This window comes from Gobio gobio, assembly GCF_949357685.1.
Source record: "Gobio gobio genome assembly, chromosome: 7".
NCBI classification, from domain to species: domain Eukaryota; kingdom Metazoa; phylum Chordata; class Actinopteri; order Cypriniformes; family Gobionidae; genus Gobio; species Gobio gobio.
Genome location: NC_137103.1, coordinates 55,340,056 through 55,360,313, shown reverse-complemented (window position 1 = coordinate 55,360,313; position 20,258 = coordinate 55,340,056). Strand labels below are relative to the sequence as shown.

At 36.5% G+C, this 20,258-nt stretch overlaps 2 protein-coding genes across 3 annotated transcripts in view; one reads left to right on the top strand and one right to left on the bottom strand.

The window, feature by feature from the left end:
• The window catches only part of cnot11 (CCR4-NOT transcription complex, subunit 11), a 33,558-nt gene extending 15,504 nt beyond the window's left edge, over positions 1-18,054 (top strand). Inside the window, exons 5-8 of one of the 2 annotated variants that reach the window (XM_079821667.1) lie at positions 72-274; positions 8,242-8,444; positions 8,635-8,731; positions 15,378-18,054. In XM_079821667.1, the coding sequence (XP_079677793.1) occupies positions 72-274; positions 8,242-8,444; positions 8,635-8,731; positions 15,378-15,575 (701 nt within the window). In that variant the 3' untranslated portion in view covers positions 15,576-18,054. The remainder of the gene's footprint in view (positions 1-71; positions 275-8,241; positions 8,445-8,634; positions 8,732-15,377) is intronic. The other variant, XM_079821668.1, reaches the window with a different exon arrangement.
• Positions 18,055-19,950: 1,896 nt separating this feature from the next.
• Positions 19,951-20,258, bottom strand: part of lcp1 (lymphocyte cytosolic protein 1 (L-plastin)) — a 37,036-nt gene continuing 36,728 nt past the window's right edge. The window contains exon 16 of the mRNA XM_079822435.1: positions 19,951-20,258. This exon is cut by the window's right edge and continues 1,276 nt beyond it. The gene's annotated coding sequence lies outside the window, so the exon portion shown is untranslated.

Here is a 20,258-nt window from a genome sequence, read left to right as displayed (position 1 = left end):
TGAATAATCCACCTCTAGCGGCGAAAAATGACATATTGTGGTTTTAAACAGGCCTGTCTGTTCTCTGTCAGGCCACTTTCGTCCTGAGTTTATCCGGCCGGCTCCGCCTCTCCTGGTGTGTGAGGATGAGCTGTCCTGGCTCAACCCGTGTGAACCGGATCATCGGATTCAGTGGGATCGATCCATGTGTGTGCGGAACGGCACAGGAGTGGAAATCAAGCGCATCATGGCCAAAGCCTTCAAGAGTCCATTATCAGCGGCACAGCAGACGCAGGTACAGCACAAAACAGTCACATGTGCGTGAATCTCACGTGGCATTTCCAGAACAGGTCCAGCTCACTTTACACCCCGATTATATGAAGATTTGTTTTGCACTGTGATATCATTTTTGTGACCATTCTGCACATTTCCACTCAATCTCTTTACTGTAATGTGAAAAAATAATCATATCCATCTTTATTGGATACTTTTATTTATATTATTCTGTAGTGTTAACTAGGGCTGGACGATTAACCGAAAACTAATCGAAACCGAAATATCCCATGTCGGTTATTTTTTAGTTTTCATGTGACTCCGCCCCGTCAATCACATCAAGTGTAGTTTGCAGGCACATGGAAAGATGCAGGAGCAGTTATCTGTGTTTATTAGGGATGCCACAATTCTCAATATAATATTGCACCGTTCGGTACGGCCTTCACGGTTCAATACGCGCATGTGAATTGCTCGGTTTTGCATTTAATTAAGTATTTTTCTACAAATTCTATCATTTGCCTCCGTCCCAATACTGAACAACACGACATACACTCACATCACACGTTAGTGGTGGAGTTATACTCACGGGACACTATAGTTATTCACAATCACCAAAGTTCATTATTTGCATGCGTTTTAAAGCCTTGCCGGTTTCATTCGCGCGCGCGCGGTTTTAACATGCGCTTTTCGGAGCGCGCGCACTAAACGCCTGTCAAACGTGATTACAGGACTAAATAATCGTTTTACTGCGTTAATACTGTCAAATACACACAAGGTTAACATAAACACAGTCGGTTATGTCTAAAGTGAAAGTAAAATCGTGTGTGTCTGTATATTAGATGCGTGCAGGTCTTTAATTGACAGCAGCGCAGCCTATAGTGAACACGCGATCCTTAAAGGGACAGTTCACCTCTAAAATGATGTCATTATTTACTCACTCTAACATTGTTTCAGACCTGTATTCATTTCTCGATGACAGAATTTTAATTTTTGAATGAACTATCCCTTTAATGTTAACAAAAGACAAAGAGAAAATCACTCACTGCGTGTGACTGAAAAACTAATACAGTAGCTTTAATAAGAATCAGTGTATATTTTATAGTGAAGTCTATGTAGTGTTTAATTTTTACATTCATTCATTCAATTTCATACTTTAATGCTGCTGTACTGCTCTGAGCTGCCAGTGTAAATCTTTATATATATATATATATATATATTTATTTTATATTATACAATACGCTAGGAATACAAGTTTTTTTTAAAGTAAAGTTTTAAGTTTAAGGTAGGTTTTTCAATTCTTTTAAGTAAAATAAAGAAAGAGTATTGCAATAAAAATAGTCTTTTTTCTCCTTAACCTCTTGCTGTTCCTGTCGCCTAATGCTGCGTTCACACCAAATGCGAATTGAGCGTCAAAATCGTGTCTACCGCGTCTAGTTTCACGCGCGAACATTTTGAATGCATTCGCGTGTCCGCAGAGAATTGGACGCGCGTAGAAATCGAGCGCTGGAAGCGAAATTGACGCGCGTTCAAGGCACTCCAGGAGAAATATGTCATAAAACACCACTCTGCCTCTTTTCATTTTCATTAAACATATATATTAAGCATTAATAGCCACACAAATGTGGTCCAGGCAACTTCTACATTATCTTCACTGCATGTATGTTTAAATATCCTTAAAATATAAAGTTATGAAACTTCTCTTTGCCCTCAGTCAAAACGATTTGGCAGACAACAAATTATAGATTCATGAGAGCAAAGCTCGGCCGTTAGATCTACACAAAACGAACCACTACAGGCCATCAGAGCAGCGGCAGACGGCAGAAGGACTGGCCGAGGAAAGGCTGCCTTCGCCGGGGTTATGAGCAGTGATTGCCCGGTGATCGCCTGGATCTCACAACTCCAAAAACACAAGATTATTTTTTTTTTTAAATAGGCGCTCTCTTTATAAATAAACCACAGACTTGAGCTTTAAACAATTACATTCCCACCTGAAAGAGTCTTAAAACTACATTTTGTGACACAAGAGTACTATTTTTAATTTATGCAGGGTTTCTCATACACGTCACTTTACCACGTGACAGCAGCAAGCAGGCTCCTGATTGGATAACGCGGCGCGAATTGACGCCAAAGTTCAAAATTTTCAACTCGGGCGTCAGACGCGAATTCGCTTCAAACGCGTGAATGCACAAAAGCACCATTCGCGTGTAACGCGCAAGACGCTCAAATGGCGCGAATTGGACGCGCGAATGAGGCGGATTCGCGTCCTTCGCGCCGCGCGTAACGCGCCTTCCGCGCCGCGGGACCTCCAGACGCGCGTCAACGCGCCTTTCCATTGACTTAACATTGAAATCACTCGCGCCAGACGCTCAATTCGCGTTTGGTGTGAACGCAGCATAAGAATAGAATAACAAAAAATGTATGTGACAAGCCATCCGAACCGAACTGAAAACCGTGGTTAAAAACCGAGGTATGTATTGAACCGTGGACAAACTGTATTGTTGCATCCCTAGTGTTTATAGATGCTCACAGTTACTATGCTAATTGCATGTTTTACACAGAGACAAGCCCCGAAGCCAGATCACTTTCACTTGTGTCCTCATGAAGTTTGTCAATTAAATGAGTTTAAAGGCTTGCCCGCTTGAACATTGAAGCGATTTTAGACCATCGAATGTGTATTATGTTGAACTAATGCCTGATATATTGTGACACGTGAACACTCAGACAGAAGCTCGCACATCACGTGAAGATCGCGCGCAGAAACTCATTGTGTTTTATCACTAAAGTAGCTTAGAATCGTTATAACTTAGATTGTAATACCTTTGAAGTACAAACCACAGCTTCATAATGAATAGAGACGGTATGAGTAACTCACACACACAATCACTCTCTCGTTAATGCATTGAGATGTAATGTAGGCCTACTGTGCTAATTTATCTGATGTACAACAAACAGAAATCTGCCCCATAGACAATAACGGCTGAAAGGGAACCGCTTCCTTCAAGTATTTTAAAATAAGAAAGAAATGCACCTTTTCATTAGAAAAAAAAATCCCACCTTCAATAGTAGAAAATATTTACAGTACAAACCGTATCAGTGAACTATGAGGGCAATGAAAGGAAAGCAAAAAAAAAGAGAAAAATAATCGTAATCGAGGTACAATGTTCACTCAGTTAATCAAGATTTTTATTTTTGGTCAAATCATTACAGCCCTAGTGTGAAATGAAGTCTGATGTTTGAGAAAATATAAGGGGTCACTAACTTCTTTCACTGTTTTTTGAACATTTTTTTACTGAAATGTGTCCTATGGTGTTTATAGGGGCATCACACCAAAGGACAACATAAATTAACACGCTTATAGTGGGTCCAAAAAAGTTAAATATTTGAACAATTCTGAGACAAAATCTTAGTCAAGTCAAGTCAAGTCAACTTTATTTATATAGCGCTTTTAACAATGTAGATTGTTTCAAAGCAGCTTTACAGTGTTAAACAGGAAAATAATGCAGCATAATTTTATTCAGCTGTATAGCCATTCTGGAAAAATTTCAAGTATCATACAGTGACAGTGTGGGCTTTAGATCAATAATTTGATCAGTAATTTAGTTTAAATGGTTAATTTAGTTTATTATTTAGATGTATTTCGATGTTTAGTTGAAAAATTTTAGTGTCCCCAACTGAGCACGCCAAGCCAGAGGCAACAGTGGCAAGGAAACCAAAACCCCATTAGGTGACCTAATGGAGAAAAATAAACCTTGGGAGAAACCAGGCTCAGTCGGGGTGCCAGTTCTCCTCTGGCCAATTAACAAACAGCGTATTATTATTATTATTCTGGCAGTTTTACAGCTCGGAGGTCATAATAGATCAGAATATTCGAGGGACCGGGGGCAACATGCTGGAGACGGGTTTATTGAGGATGATGTTGATTAAATAATTATTAAAGTGCAATATTCGAATGATCGGAGGCAACACGCTGGAGACGGGTTTATTGAGGATGCCGTGTCGATGAGGCAGTTTCAGGGGAGTCTAATCACGGTCTCCCAGACACTTCGGGGTCCTGTGTTGGTCTTCTCTGGGCGCAGGTCCACCATCTGAACTGGATACGGCCCGGATCCAGCTGACTGCAGTAAACCTCGGGATAAAACAGAGAGACTATCATTAGCGTAGATGCCATTCTTCTGATGATGTAACGAGTACATCAGGTGTTATGGGAAGTGTTCCCGGTTCCGGCTGACCTAGTTAATGCAGCCTAACAATCATTTCATTGAAAAAGTGTTTTATGTGTATGCCACAGTAAAGAGATGTGTTTTTAGTCTAGATTTAAACTGACAGAGTGTGTCTGCTTCCCGAACAATGTTAGGAAGACTGTTCCAGAGTTTAGGTGCTAAATAGGAAAACGATCGACCGCCTGCAGTTGATTTGGATATTCTCGGTATGATCAACTGGCCAGAATTTTGAGACCGCAGTAGACGTGATGGAGTATAATATGTTAAGAGCTCGCTCAAGTATTGGGGAGCTAAACCATTTAGTGCTTTGTAAGTAATAAGTAAGATTTTAAAATTTATGCGATGTTTAATAGGCAGCCAGTGCAGTGTTGACAGAACTGGGCTAATATGGTCATACTTCCTGGTTCTAGTAAGAACTCGAGCTGCTGCGTTTTGGACCAGCTGGAGTTTATTTATTAAGCGAGCAGGGCAACCACCCAGTAGAGCATTACAATAATCTAACCTTGAGGTCATGAACGCATGAACTAACTGTTCAGCATTTTGCATTGAGAGCATGTGCCGTAATTTAGATATATTTTTAAGATGGTAGAAAGCAGTTTTACAGATGCTAGAAACGTGGCTTTCAAACGAAAGATTGGTATCAAAGAGCACACCCAGGTTCCTCACTGACGACGAGGACTTGACAGAACAGCCATCAAGTGTTAGACAGTATTCTAGGTTACTACTTGTGGAGCTTTTTTGTCCAATAATTAAAAATTCAGTTTTTTCTGAATTGAGTTGCAGGAAATTACCAGTCATCCAATGTTTTATATCAGCTATGCATTCCGTTAATCTTGTGAATTGGTAAGTTTCTTTAGGGCGTGAAGAAATATAGAGCTGAGTATCGTCAGCATAACAATGAAAACTAACGCCATGCTTCCTAATGATATCTCCCAGTGGTAGCATGTACAGGGTGAAGAGTAGCGGTCCTAGCACTGAGCCTTGCGGTACTCCATACTGAACTTGCGATCGGTGTGACATATCTTCATTTACTACTACAAACTGATAACGGTCGCATAGGTATGATTTAAACCATGATAATGCAATTCCACTAATACCTACATAATTTTCGAGTCTATTCAAAAGAATGTTGTGGTCGATAGTATCAAATGCAGCGCTAAGATCGAGTAACACTAATAGAGAGATACAGCCACGATCGGATGATAAGAGCAAATAATTTGTAACTCTGACGAGAGCAGTCTCAGTGCTATGATACGGTCTAAATCCTGACTGGAAATCCTCACAGATACCATTTCTTTCTAAAAAGGAACATAATTGTGAAGACACTGCCTTTTCAAGTATTTTTGACAGAAAGGGTAGATTTGAGATTGGTCTATAATTGACTAAATCTGTAGGATCAAGTTGCGGTTTTTTAATAAGTGGTTTAATAATTGCCAACTTAAAAGTTTTCGGTACATATCCTAATGACAAAGATAAATTAATGATATTAAGAAGAGGATCTATGACCTCTGGTAGCATCTCTTTTAATAGCCTAGTTGGTATAGGGTCGAGCATACATGTTGTCGATTTTGATGATTTAACGAGTTTAGCCAATTCTTCTTCTCCTATAGCAGTGAATGAGTGTAATTTTTCCTCAGTGACACTACAATGCTCTGTCTGATGTGATGCTGTATTAGACGGCTGCATGGTTAAATTTTTTTTTCCTAATATTATCAATCTTACATGTGAAGAAGTTCATAAAGTCATTACTGCTGTGCTGTTTACAATCATCAGAAGTTGAAGCTTTATTTTTGGTTAATTTAGCCACTGTATCGAATAAATACCTTGGGTTGTGTTTGTTTTCTTCCAAGAGAGTTGAGAAATAAGCAGATCTAGCAGTTTTTACAGCCTTTCTGTATGTGATCATGTGCTCTTTCCACGAATTACGAAATACCTCTAATTTTGTTTTCTTCCAGCTGCGCTCCATTTTTCTGGCTGCTGTTTTAAGGGCCCGAGTGGGCTCGTTGTACCACGGCGTTGGACTATTTTCTTTAATCTTCTTTAAGCGCAGAGGAGCAACTGTGTCTAAAGTACTGCAAAAGAGAGAGTCAATAGTTTCTGTTGCAACATCGAGTTCTTCTATACTATCTGGGATGCTGAGCAGATGATACTGATGAGGGAGATTATTTAAAAAGCAATCTTTAGTAGCGGCAGTGATTGTCCTGCCATTTTTAAAGCGAGGGGGCGGCTTTGCAACCTTACCTAATTTAAGTATACATGATACTAAGTAATGATCTGAGATGTCATCGCTCTGCTGCAGAATTTCAACGGTATCAACATTTATTCCATGTGACAATATTAGGTCTAAAGTATGATTATGGCGATGAGTGCCATGTGCCATGTGCACACGTCATGGGCTTCAGTAACTTTGTCAATTCTAGGGGGCGATTTCGAATTCAGCCTTGGTTTTCAGTGACAAAATTTATCAAGTTCCTACGCTTTTAGAAATATATGGATGAAAAAAAATATTGTCATTTACTAAAATAGACACTTGTAAAATTATAGTATTTATTACAATTTTTCTGCTTTTCTTTTTAATTTATAAAAGTTGTCATTTACTGAACCATGCTTGAGTCAATCACACCATAGGACAGTTTTGAGATTTGAAAACAAAGCAGTTTTTATATCAACGGTCCATGTAAGACAGAAATGTTTAACCATTCACGGCATTTTAAATGATGACAATATTATATGAATTTTTATCTTGTGACAGTGAAAATGTCACGTCAACAATAGGAGTGTGAACCTACACTGGTCTCACGGTTCGGTTCGATTGCGATTATCATGTCATCGATTCAGTTCAATTTGATATCACCATTTAATACATGAATTCACCCTTCGCCGCAAGTTTGATTGACAGGCGATCTGACCAATCACATCGCCGAATCTGCCGCTTTATCCGACAAAGCACTCAGGAGAGTTCGTAGATTAACGTCGGGTGTTTACTGACGTCTTTCCGCGGTTGAAACAGCATTTCTTTTAGTGTTCATTCATGTTTATTCGATGCTTATCAATGAACTAGAAGGGAAAGATAATCGGTTCACGAGCAGCTTTAACTGACAATGATCACGACACATTAAAGAGCCACAAAACGCTATTTATTGTTGAAATTTCTTTAAAAAATTAACAGTAAGCAACAGTAACTAAAGGGGGCGGGTCTTTGCGAACGGTAATTCAGCAGGGTCTCGTTAAATTAATCAAAAGTGACAATTTATAGTGTTATAAAATATTCTATTTCAAATAAATGCTGTTCTTTGAACACAGTTTACACATAAATATGAACTGTTTTCAACATTGATAATAATCATAAATGTTTGTTGAGCTTCAAATCCTCATATTAGAATGAGAAGGATCATGTGACACTGAAGACTGGAGTTATGATGATAAATTCAGCTTTGATCACAGGAATAAATTACACTTTACTGTATATTCACATAGAGAACAGATGATTTTAAATTGTAAAATATTTCACAATTTTTTACTGTATTTTGATCAAATAAATGCAGCCTTGATGAGCAGAAGAAACTAAAAAACGATCTCAAACTTTTGAACGCTAGTGTGTTTTCTTTGATTACTCCTGATGTTGAAATAAAATGTCTCTCTCTCTCTCTCTCTCTCACACACACACACACACACACACACACACACACACACACACACACACACACACACACACACACACACACACACACACACACACACACACACACACACACACACACACACACAGCTGCTTGGTGAACTAGAGAAGGATCCAAAGCTGGTTTACCACATTGGACTGACCCCAGCCAAACTACCGGACCTGGTGGAGAACAACCCTCTAGTGGCCATTGAGATGCTTCTGAAGCTGATGTCGTCCAATCAGATCACGGAGTATTTCTCTGTCCTGGTCAACATGGACATGTCTCTGCACTCCATGGAGGTGGTCAACAGGTACAGCGTGAAACTCCTCCTCCAAAACCTCACAGGATGTGTGTGTGTGTGTGTGTGTGTGTGTGTGTGTGTGTGTGTGTGTGTGTGTGTGTGTGTGTGTGTGTGTGTGTGTGTGTGTGTGTGTGTGTGTGTGTGTGTGTGTGTGTGTGTGTGTGTGCTTCATTGAGTGTGTTTGTTCATTCGACTGCAGGTTAACAACAGCAGTAGATCTTCCTCCTGAGTTCATCCATCTCTACATCTCCAACTGCATCTCCACATGTGAGCAGATCAAAGACAAATACATGCAGGTAAACACACGGCCCATGATGCATCTGTGAGAGCAACATTTCATACTTTTATATATAGAAATTAGGGATGTTAACGATTAATCGACGATTGATTAATAGATTTAATCGATAAAACCTATCGATCTGGAGCCTTGTGGAGCAGTTATATGATGATAGATGCACTTTTATGATGGATGGATGCACTTTTATGACTATGATGGATAGATGCACTTTTATGACTATGATGGATAGATGCACTTTTATGATGGATAGATGCACTTTTATGATGGATAGATGCACTTTTATGATGATGATGCACTTTTATGACTATGATGGATAGATGCACTTTTATGATGGATAGATGCACTTTTATGATGATGATGCACTTTTATGACTATGATTGATAGATGCACTTTTATGATGGATAGATGCACTTTTATGATGGATAGATGCACTTTTATGACTATGATGGATAGATGCACTTTTATGATGGATAGATGCACTTTTATAATGGTTAGATGCACTTTTATGATGGATAGATTTATGATGGATAGATGCACTTTTATGATGGATAGATTTATGATGGATAGATGCACTTTTATGATGGATAGATGCACTTTTAGATGCACTTTTATGATGGATAGATTTATGATGGATAGATGCACTTTTATGATGGATAGATGCACTTTTAGATGCACTTTTATGATGGATAGATGCACTTTTATGATGGATAGATGCACTTTTATGATGGATAGATGCACTTTTATGATGGATAGATGCACTTTTATGATGGATAGATGCACTTTTATGATGTATAAATGCACTTTTATAATGGTTAGATGCACTTTTATGATGGATAGATTTATGATGGATAGATGCACTTTTATGATGGATAGATTTATGATGGATAGATGCACTTTTATGATGGATAGATGCACTTTTATGATGGATAGATGCACTTTTATGATGGATAAATGCACTTTTATAATGGATAAATGCACTTTTATGATGGATAGATGCACTTTTATGATGGATAGATTTATGATGGATAGATGCACTTTTATGATGGATAGATGCACTTTTATGATGGATAGATGCACTTTTATGATGGATAGATGCACTTTTATGATGGAAGGATGCACTTTTATAATGGATAAATGCACTTTTATGATGGATAGATGCACTTTTATGATGGATAGATTCACTTTTATGATGGATAGATGCACTTTTATGATGGATAAATGCACTTTTATAATGGATAAATGCACTTTTATGATGGATAGATGCACTTTTATGATGGATAGATGCACTTTTATGATGGATAGATGCACTTTTATGATGGATAGATGCACTTTTATGATGGAAGGATGCACTTTTATAATGGATAAATGCACTTTTATGATGGATAGATGCACTTTTATGATGGATAGATTCACTTTTATGATGGATAGATGCACTTTTATGATGGATAAATGCACTTTTATAATGGATAAATGCACTTTTATGATGGATAGATGCACTTTTATGATGGATAGATTCACTTTTATGATGGATAGATGCACTTTTATGATGGATAGATTTATGATGGATAGATGCACTTTTATGATGGATAGATGCACTTTTAGATGCACTTTTATGATGGATAGATTTATGATGGATAGATGCACTTTTATGATGGATAGATGCACTTTTAGATGCACTTTTATGATGGATAGATGCACTTTTATGATGGATAGATGCACTTTTATGATGGATAGATGCACTTTTATGATGTATAAATGCACTTTTATAATGGTTAGATGCACTTTTATGATGGATAGATTTATGATGGATAGATGCACTTTTATGATGGATAGATTTATGATGGATAGATGCACTTTTATGATGGATAGATGCACTTTTATGATGGATAGATGCACTTTTATAATGGATAGATGCACTTTTATGATGGATAGATGCACTTTTATGATGGATAGATGCACTTTTATAATGGATAGATGCACTTTTATGATGGATAGATGCACTTTTATGATGGATAAATGCACTTTTATAATGGATAAATGCACTTTTATGATGGATAGATGCACTTTTATGATGGATAGATTTATGATGGATAGATGCACTTTTATGATGGATAGATGCACTTTTATGATGGATAGATGCACTTTTAGATGCACTTTTATGATGGATAGATGCACTTTTATAATGGATAGATGCACTTTTATGATGGATAGATGCACTTTTATGATGGATAGATGCACTTTTATGATGGATAGATGCACTTTTATGATGGATAGATGCACTTTTATGATGGATAGATGCACTTTTAGATGCACTTTTATGATGGATAGATTTATGATGGATAGATGCACTTTTATGATGGATAGATGCACTTTTAGATGCACTTTTATGATGGATAGATGCACTTTTATGATGGATAGATGCACTTTTATGATGGATAGATGCACTTTTATGATGTATAAATGCACTTTTATAATGGTTAGATGCACTTTTATGATGGATAGATTTATGATGGATAGATGCACTTTTATGATGGATAGATTTATGATGGATAGATGCACTTTTATGATGGATAGATGCACTTTTATGATGGATAGATGCACTTTTATAATGGATAGATGCACTTTTATGATGGATAGATGCACTTTTATGATGGATAGATGCACTTTTATAATGGATAGATGCACTTTTATGATGGATAGATGCACTTTTATGATGGATAAATGCACTTTTATAATGGATAAATGCACTTTTATGATGGATAGATGCACTTTTATGATGGATAGATTTATGATGGATAGATGCACTTTTATGATGGATAGATGCACTTTTATGATGGATAGATGCACTTTTAGATGCACTTTTATGATGGATAGATGCACTTTTATAATGGATAGATGCACTTTTATGATGGATAGATGCACTTTTATGATGGATAGATGCACTTTTATGATGGATAGATGCACTTTTATGATGGATAGATTAGGGATGCACCGAAATGAAAATTCTTGGCCGAAACCGAAAACCGAAAAAGAGGAAACCAAGGCCGAAAGCCGAAAACCGAAACACCGAAAGAAATTATGCCAATTATTAGTACCATTGCATTTATGGCTATGACTGTGTACTAACTTTACTAAAATCAAGGCATTGCAATTGCATACATTAATATTAAAGTTTCAAAGAATAAATCAATTACAAGTTATGCCAATATTTATTTAGCACATTGCAACAATGCACAGTATAAAATAAAATTCAAACTAAAATGTTTAACTTGACCCCACTCATTTGTACATTAAATAATAATGTACAGGCCTACAGAAAGGGTTTTAAATTAAATGTTCTCTCATAAAAACAAAGTGCATTTAGGTCTAGTGCATTTAAAAATTTTCTCTGTAGGACTACTACAAGAAAGTGCATTCAGAACAAGTGCACAGGTTCGGTACAGCAGTTTTAAAAAATGGCTTTTTATTTATTTTTATTGGTTTACTGAAAAAAAAAAAGTATCTGTCCTTAAATTAATTAAATTATAACTAAAAGTTTATTGAAGATATTGCTCTAAACTATATAGGGAGCCCTTACTTGCACATTAATATTAAAGGTTAAAAACAGAGCCCAAACTATTAGCCTAAATTCATTTGCTATGTATTTTTAGGTCTAATAATCAACACTCAAATAACTTAGTACACAAACATGTACACTTCACATAAGGCAGTTTTTGCAATAACTTCTAAATCTAATTATAAAATAGTTTTTTATCCAATTCGTTGTTGAAATAGAATCATTTAAACACAGTGTCTGTCATTTTATTTAAACATAAATGAAATAATCAAGATATCATTAACAGGTTAAGTAGAATATAATGAATATAACGGCTAATATAGGTCATATATTTAGTGAAAGAGTTGATTTTTCTTTAACTAACAGCTGAGGACACTGAGGTGCCTGAGGTAAATGATGCTACATGACTGTTTAGTTTACAGCAGTTATATAGAGGTCTTTCTGCCGTTGAAACACTGACTGAGCGATTACACCACATATGATACGTGACAGTAAGTTGTAATGTATCCTCAACACACCTTAGATGTTCATTCATGTTTATTCTTAAGGAAGAGATGATCGATCGCGCTCACAGATGATCGCGTTCACGCGCGCGCGCTGCCGCCAGATTGAAGTGTGTTCCGCGCTTAAAACATGCCCACTGTTAAAGATTGCGTTCGGTTTCACAGTGAAGTCTGGTCCTCTTCTAATCGAGAACATGAGCTCTCGTGTGCATGGAGCAGACGTGGGTGTTTCTCAGATATACTGAAATACGTCCACACCGCAGACATGTTGCTTCAGACAAGCACGTGCAGGTCGCGGTTTCTGTTTGCGTCATCACAACATTTCGGCCATGTTGTTTCGGTGATAAAAGTCTTTCGGCCGAAAACCGAAAATGCACTTTTGGGGCATTTTCGGCCGAAAATTTTCGGTGGCCGAATATTCGGTGCATCCCTAGGATAGATGCACTTTTATAATGGATAAATGCACTTTTATGATGGAAGGATGCACTTTTATAATGGATAAATGCACTTTTATGATGGATAGATGCACTTTTATGATGGATAGATTCACTTTTATGATGGATAGATTCACTTTTATGATGGATAGATTCACTTTTATGATGGATAGATGCACTTTTATGATGGATAGATGCACTTTTATAATGGTTAGATGCACTTTTATGATGGATAGATTTATGATGGATAGATGCACTTTTATGATGGATAGATTTATGATGGATAGATGCACTTTTATGATGGATAGATGCACTTTTAGATGCACTTTTATGATGGATAGATTTATGATGGATAGATGCACTTTTATGATGGATAGATGCACTTTTATGAAGGATAGATGCACTTTTAGATGCACTTTTATGATGGATAGATGCACTTTTATAATGGATAGATGCACTTTTATGATGGATAGATGCACTTTTATGATGGATAGATGCACTTTTATAATGGATAGATGCACTTTTATGATGTATAAATGCACTTTTATAATGGTTAGATGCACTTTTATGATGGATAGATTTATGATGGATAGATGCACTTTTATGATGGATAGATTTATGATGGATAGATGCACTTTTATGATGGATAGATGCACTTTTATGATGGATAGATGCACTTTTATAATGGATAGATGCACTTTTATGATGGATAGATGCACTTTTATGATGGATAGATGCACTTTTATGATGGATAAATGCACTTTTATGATGGATAGATGCACTTTTATGATGGATAGATTTATGATGGATAGATGCACTTTTATGATGGATAGATGCACTTTTATGATGGATAGATGCACTTTTAGATGCACTTTTATGATGGATAGATGCACTTTTATGATGGATAGATGCACTTTTATGATGGATAGATGCACTTTTATGATGGATAGATGCACTTTTATGATGGAAGGATGCACTTTTATAATGGATAAATGCACTTTTATGATGGATAGATGCACTTTTATGATGGATAGATTCACTTTTATGATGGATAGATGCACTTTTATGATGGATAAATGCACTTTTATAATGGATAAATGCACTTTTATGATGGATAGATGCACTTTTATGATGGATAGATTCACTTTTATGATGGATAGATGCACTTTTATGATGGATAAATGCACTTTTATAATGGATAAATGCACTTTTATGATGGATAAATGCACTTTTATAATGGATAAATGCACTTTTATAATGGATAGATGCACTTTTATGATGGATAAATGCACTTTTATAATGGATAAATGCACTTTTATGATGGATAGATGCACTTTTATGATGGATAGATTCACTTTTATGATGGATAGATGCACTTTTATGATGGATAAATGCACTTTTATGATGGATAAATGCACTTTTATGATGGATAGATGCACTTTTATGATGGATAGATTCACTTTTATGATGGATAGATGCACTTTTATGATGGATAAATGCACTTTTATAATGGATAAATGCACTTTTATGATGGATAGATGCACTTTTATGATGGATAGATTCACTTTTATGATGGATAGATGCACTTTTATAATGGATAGATGCACTTTTATGATGGATAGATGCACTTTTATGATGGATAGATGCACTTTTATGATGGATAGATGCACTTTTATGATGATAAATGCACTTTTATGATGGATAGATGCACTTTTATGATGGATAGATGCACTTTTATGATGATAAATGCACTTTTATGATGATAAATGCACTTTTATAATGGATAAATGCACTTTTATGATGGATAGATGCACTTTTATGATGGATAGATGCACTTTTATGATGATGATGCACTTTTGTGAAGGATGGATGCACTTTTATGATGGATAGATGCACTTTTATGATGGATAGATGCACTTTTATGATGGATAGATGCACTTTTATGATGGATGGATGCACTTTTATGAAGGATAGATGCACTTTTATGATGGATGGATGCACTTTTATGATGGATAGATGCACTTTTATGATGGATAGATGCACTTTTATGAAGTATAGATGCACTTTTATGATGGATAAATGCACTTTTATGATGGATAGATGCACTTTTATGATGCTCTCACTATCCTCTCGCCCCTCTGCCTCCTGAAGAACCGTCTGGTGCGTCTGGTGTGCGTCTTCCTCCAGTCCCTCATCAGGAATAAGATCATCAATGTCCAGGATCTGTTCATCGAGGTTCAGGCGTTCTGCATTGAGTTCAGCCGAATCCGTGAGGCGGCCGGCCTGTTCCGCCTCCTCAAGACCCTCGATAACGGAGAACCGCCCGCAGAGGGCAAGATGGCCAAATGATCCGCATGAACTCCAGGACTAAAGCTGAGTCTCTCTATGAAAGCCTTTCAGTTCACAGCATATGAACTTCCTCATGTTTTCTGTTCCTACATGTACAACATGTCCTTGTTTTGATCCCAATGGGTGGGTTTTTTTTCGTCCATTAAAGCGATGGTTACTTACACGTTCTCGGAAGTGTGTCTTTACACTCCTCGACTTCCTTAGAAGTGCGAATTTAAAGTGGCTTTATTGCTTTTCTCAGACACGGACACCACCGAAATAATGCAGAAAGAAACACAGCAACAGTCGTGTTTATATAATGCATCATAACGTTTTTTTAATGCGTTCATTTTTGCACCTTATAATGCGTTGTAGGATCTCATGAATAATTGTAACCACAGTTATAATGCATACTCATCTATTCATTGCATACTACAGTTTCTGACATATTATAGGCAACACTTTAAAGTCTTTATATATAATGTATTATTCCTTATCCGTTATAATACTTATGTTAGAAAATGTAATGCAATTTCAAGGAATCTGCCATCATTATAACGCATTTTAACTGGTTACAATTATCAATGAAAAGATGTAATGCATTATGAATAGTGCATTATGCATAAAGGCTTTAAGTGTTAACAATGTTTGTTCTTTCGTATTCTTTCAACACATATTAAAATGGAAATGTATTTGAGACAAATCATCATTTTTAAAGCGTCCATGCATTGCACTGAATTTTATTTGTATGTGTTTTCACATCACACATCATTTTGAGTCAGTTTGATGTTATAAACATAATGTCTTAAAGGTCCCAAGGCATGACATTTTCTTTTTATGAGGTTTTTTATCATTAATATGAATTCCCCTAGCCTGTCTATGGTCCCCAAGTGGCTAGAAATTGTGATGTTCTGGTTGTCTTTCTCTGCCTTTGAGAAAATGAAAGCTCAGATGAGCCGATCTGGAATCTTCCCTTTATGTCGTCATAAGGGGAAAGGTCACCTCCCCTTCCTCTGCTTTTCCCGCCCCCAGAGAATTAGGAGAAAATGGATTCTGTTTATCAGTTGCGATGTCAGCTCAGGCTAAGGTGACCAGATTTCTGAAATGGAAAACGGGGACATTTGCCTATTTGAGTGGTCAAAATATCACTAAAAAACTAATTTGTTACTATCTATTAATTAAAAACGGAGACATTTTTGAATGTTTTTTGTTGTCGTTGTTGTAGTACTGGGCTCCATAATGATAATGATTATTATGATTTAGTTTGATTATTACGATTTTTGGTCTGGTTTTAATACAATTCACCACACCCGCAAAAACAAACAAACAAAGAAAACCGTTCATAAAGTAACCACAAGCCATTCAAAACAATTTTATAACAAAAACACGTTACAAAAATAAGATTTGATGAATAAAACTATTTAACAAATATAATTGTATTTAATACTTTAACTTTCACAAGTTTATACTGTATAAATTACTTCTTTTTTATTTTACTTCAAATGTTTTGTTACGTTTGTGCTTGAAAATAACTCTTACTATCTTTATTTGGTTTTGTAATTTTGCATTTTAGGCTTATTTTAAGAATGTGTTTAAGTATGTTTATTCTGCACATGTGTTTGTTCCAATTGAAATTGTTTGGGTTTTTTATGTGGAACACTTTGACGATTCGTTCATCTCAACGGCTGTAATGGTAAAAAAAATGGTAAAAGTATCTGAGAGGGGTTCCACATGTTACAAAGTTCGTAGAGTCCGAAATTCGCATGTGAAATTTTCGCACGTCAAAAAATTAATTCGACCTCACGTTATGTCAATCACGCTTGCACACTGCCTCCGAAACTTTTGTCTGTCAAAAAAAATTTCGGAACGGGTTTGATTTTCTGCATTTTTCGCAATCACTGCGTTGTGACTGCGGAACTTTTGGGGAAAAAACAATCCCACACCTGTTGAGGCTCTGTTATAAAGCACATGCAAACACTATTACTTTACTTTAACATGAATAGTTAGTATGTTACTACCTTGAAAGCGATAGCGATATTTCTTGTGATATTTGACGATAATGGCGCTCTGCTCTCTGTTACGTTCATCATGATGTAGCGGCGACCGTGTTAGTTAATGCCTTAACTGCTCATTAACTAAAGCGGTCATGAACTGCATTATTTTATAATGTTTCCCAGGGTGCACTTTGACATAAAAATGGTCGTAATTTAGAAATAAAAGGCATTTCCTACCCTGATTTTAGCCTCTGTTTGAAGGGGCGTGTCTGCTGTGACACTTCAGTGTAAATCGCTTGTAAAGGGAGCGTTCTTTGATCGCTTTCTATATTTAATTTAATCACAGTTTAAATAACAGATTATTTTCATCCTACTAAGAGAAACTGGCGTTACTGTCGAGTCCATATCGTAAAGGTCTGTTCGCAAAGACTGCGCCAAAATTGCGACTGATTACCCAAAGAATCCACAGGGAAATGCACCGAATACAAATAAATAATGCTCAACTGAGACAGTCACATTGTTTTATATAAAAAAAGCTCATTCCTAGCATTAGGATCCGTTGGAAGGTGATGTTATTTTAGTCCATTTGTCTCTCCTCATCATCTCACTAACACTCCAGTGGGCGGGGCCAAAGTTGCACTAATGAAGTAGGCGTTGATCTTCTTCGTGAGTCGTTCTCTCGACTTGGTTACAATAAAAGCTGTTGTTTTTTTTTTCAAGGAAGTTACAGGATATTCTTATAGTATGATGAGCTCTTATATGTCAAAAGGAAAAGTTTATTCCTCAGTTCATGACCCCTTTAACCCTTAAAGGCCTAGACAGCCGCCCGCGGCTAGAAATAACTATCGTTCTAAAATGTTTAATAACTTTTAAACCTAATATAATAATACTAATATAAAAAAAAATAATAGTAGATGTTTGTTTTTGGGAAATTTAACAGTGAAGCACTGAGCTTGAATTATGCAGAAAAAAAATTAACTTTTATTAACAACAGTAATGAGCAAAAACCTCATTTTTATAAGGAAAATTGTAATATTGCACTCTTATTAAATATACTATTGTTCTTCTATAGTATCATACTGAACTAAAAGGAACTCTCTTTACTTGTTTTCTGTGTAATCCAGTCACAGTTTGAAGAAAAGTTTTGTTGCGACTTCCTTCTTTTTTCCATATACTGTATATTAATGAGTGGAAATGTCTAATAAGTCAAATAAGTGCTCCTATGCCACCACCTACTGGTTATAGTGGGGTTTTTTTGCCATAAAGTGGCCAGCACCTTTAAACTTTTAGTTTTACAAATCATCACACTTAAAATAAAATTAAAATTGGACAATATTTGAAGTGTATTTCAATAGCTTTGAAGTGCTGGAAAAGTGCTTGAATTTGACTCTCAAAAGGTTGTACGAACCCGGAGATGAATAATGCGAAAATACTCGACTATTTCTTCCACAATACCATGGGGTGTTACTACATTAAATCTATGATGAATGTTTATGATTTGTGGACTGAAACCCCTGAATGTTTCAAATGTTTCTCCTGGTCTCAGCTCTGTTTGCTCTGATATCTGTGGTTTATAACAGAGGATTCTGCACCAAACGCTTCCCACTAGATCTCACAGTAGCGATGTTATTAATACTGAGGTGAACTCAAATGAGTAGCGCGGTTCCGCTTTCGTTTTGTTTGCAGTCCGATGTTTCTCATATGCAACAGAAATGCCAGCTCTTACCAGCTGGGCACCAGTGCGACCTCAAACCAAATTCAGTAGCACCAGCAGGAAAAAGGTCGCAAAATGCCACCATTTAGTTGCAGTCTGGAGCCCTGTAGACAAAATTTCATCTGGAAGTCTAAAACAACCAAGTCTAACTTCCTAAAGGGAAAAAAAATCCAGACTTCATGAAGCTCTGTTTGAGTTCACAGTAAAAACACCAAATTTTTGCTGCCATTTTTCTTAAAATTGTATGAATTTAATCCATTATCAGACTAAATGAATGTAAAACTGAGCTAGATGGAAACTTCATGTTCTCCTGTTTAAAGTGATATATGACACTTGATGCTAACTGCTAGAATGAGTGAGAAAAACACGAATAACTAATTTCCTCGTCATCTCACTAACACTCCAGTGGGTGGGGCCAAAGTTGCGATGATGAAGTAGGCGTTGATCTTCTTCTGCGTGAGAAGTTCTCTCGGCTTGGTTACAATAAAAGCTGTTTTTTGGGCCAGCAAGGAAGTTACAGGATATTCTTATAGTATGATGAGCTCTTAAATGTCAAAAGGAAAAGTTGACTTTAACTAATAACTAATAGTATATGACTCTGTGTGTGTGTGTACGATTAAAGCCGGATTAACATATAATAGTCGTCAGCTGATATTGGTTTTATGAAATCTGAAACAAGCACAATCACTCGAGTTAAAAAACATGCTGTTTTTATTTGCACACTGCCATCCGGGAGACGTACCTGAACATTCAAAAGAGCAAAACTGGCCTGACTTTATTTCTCTCCATACGCACACAGTGCCCAAAAACACATACATACGTGACCTTTGACCCTCTAAACCTCGAGGGTTAGGCCCGTTTATCTAGAGGTTATGCAGATTCATACAGATGTCCTTGGCAACATAATAGATATATTTGATTATGCTTCTAAGTGTCAAGAGCAGTTTATTAATATTCTCTATAGAGCTTTTCATCATATTTGCATGAAGGCGGGAA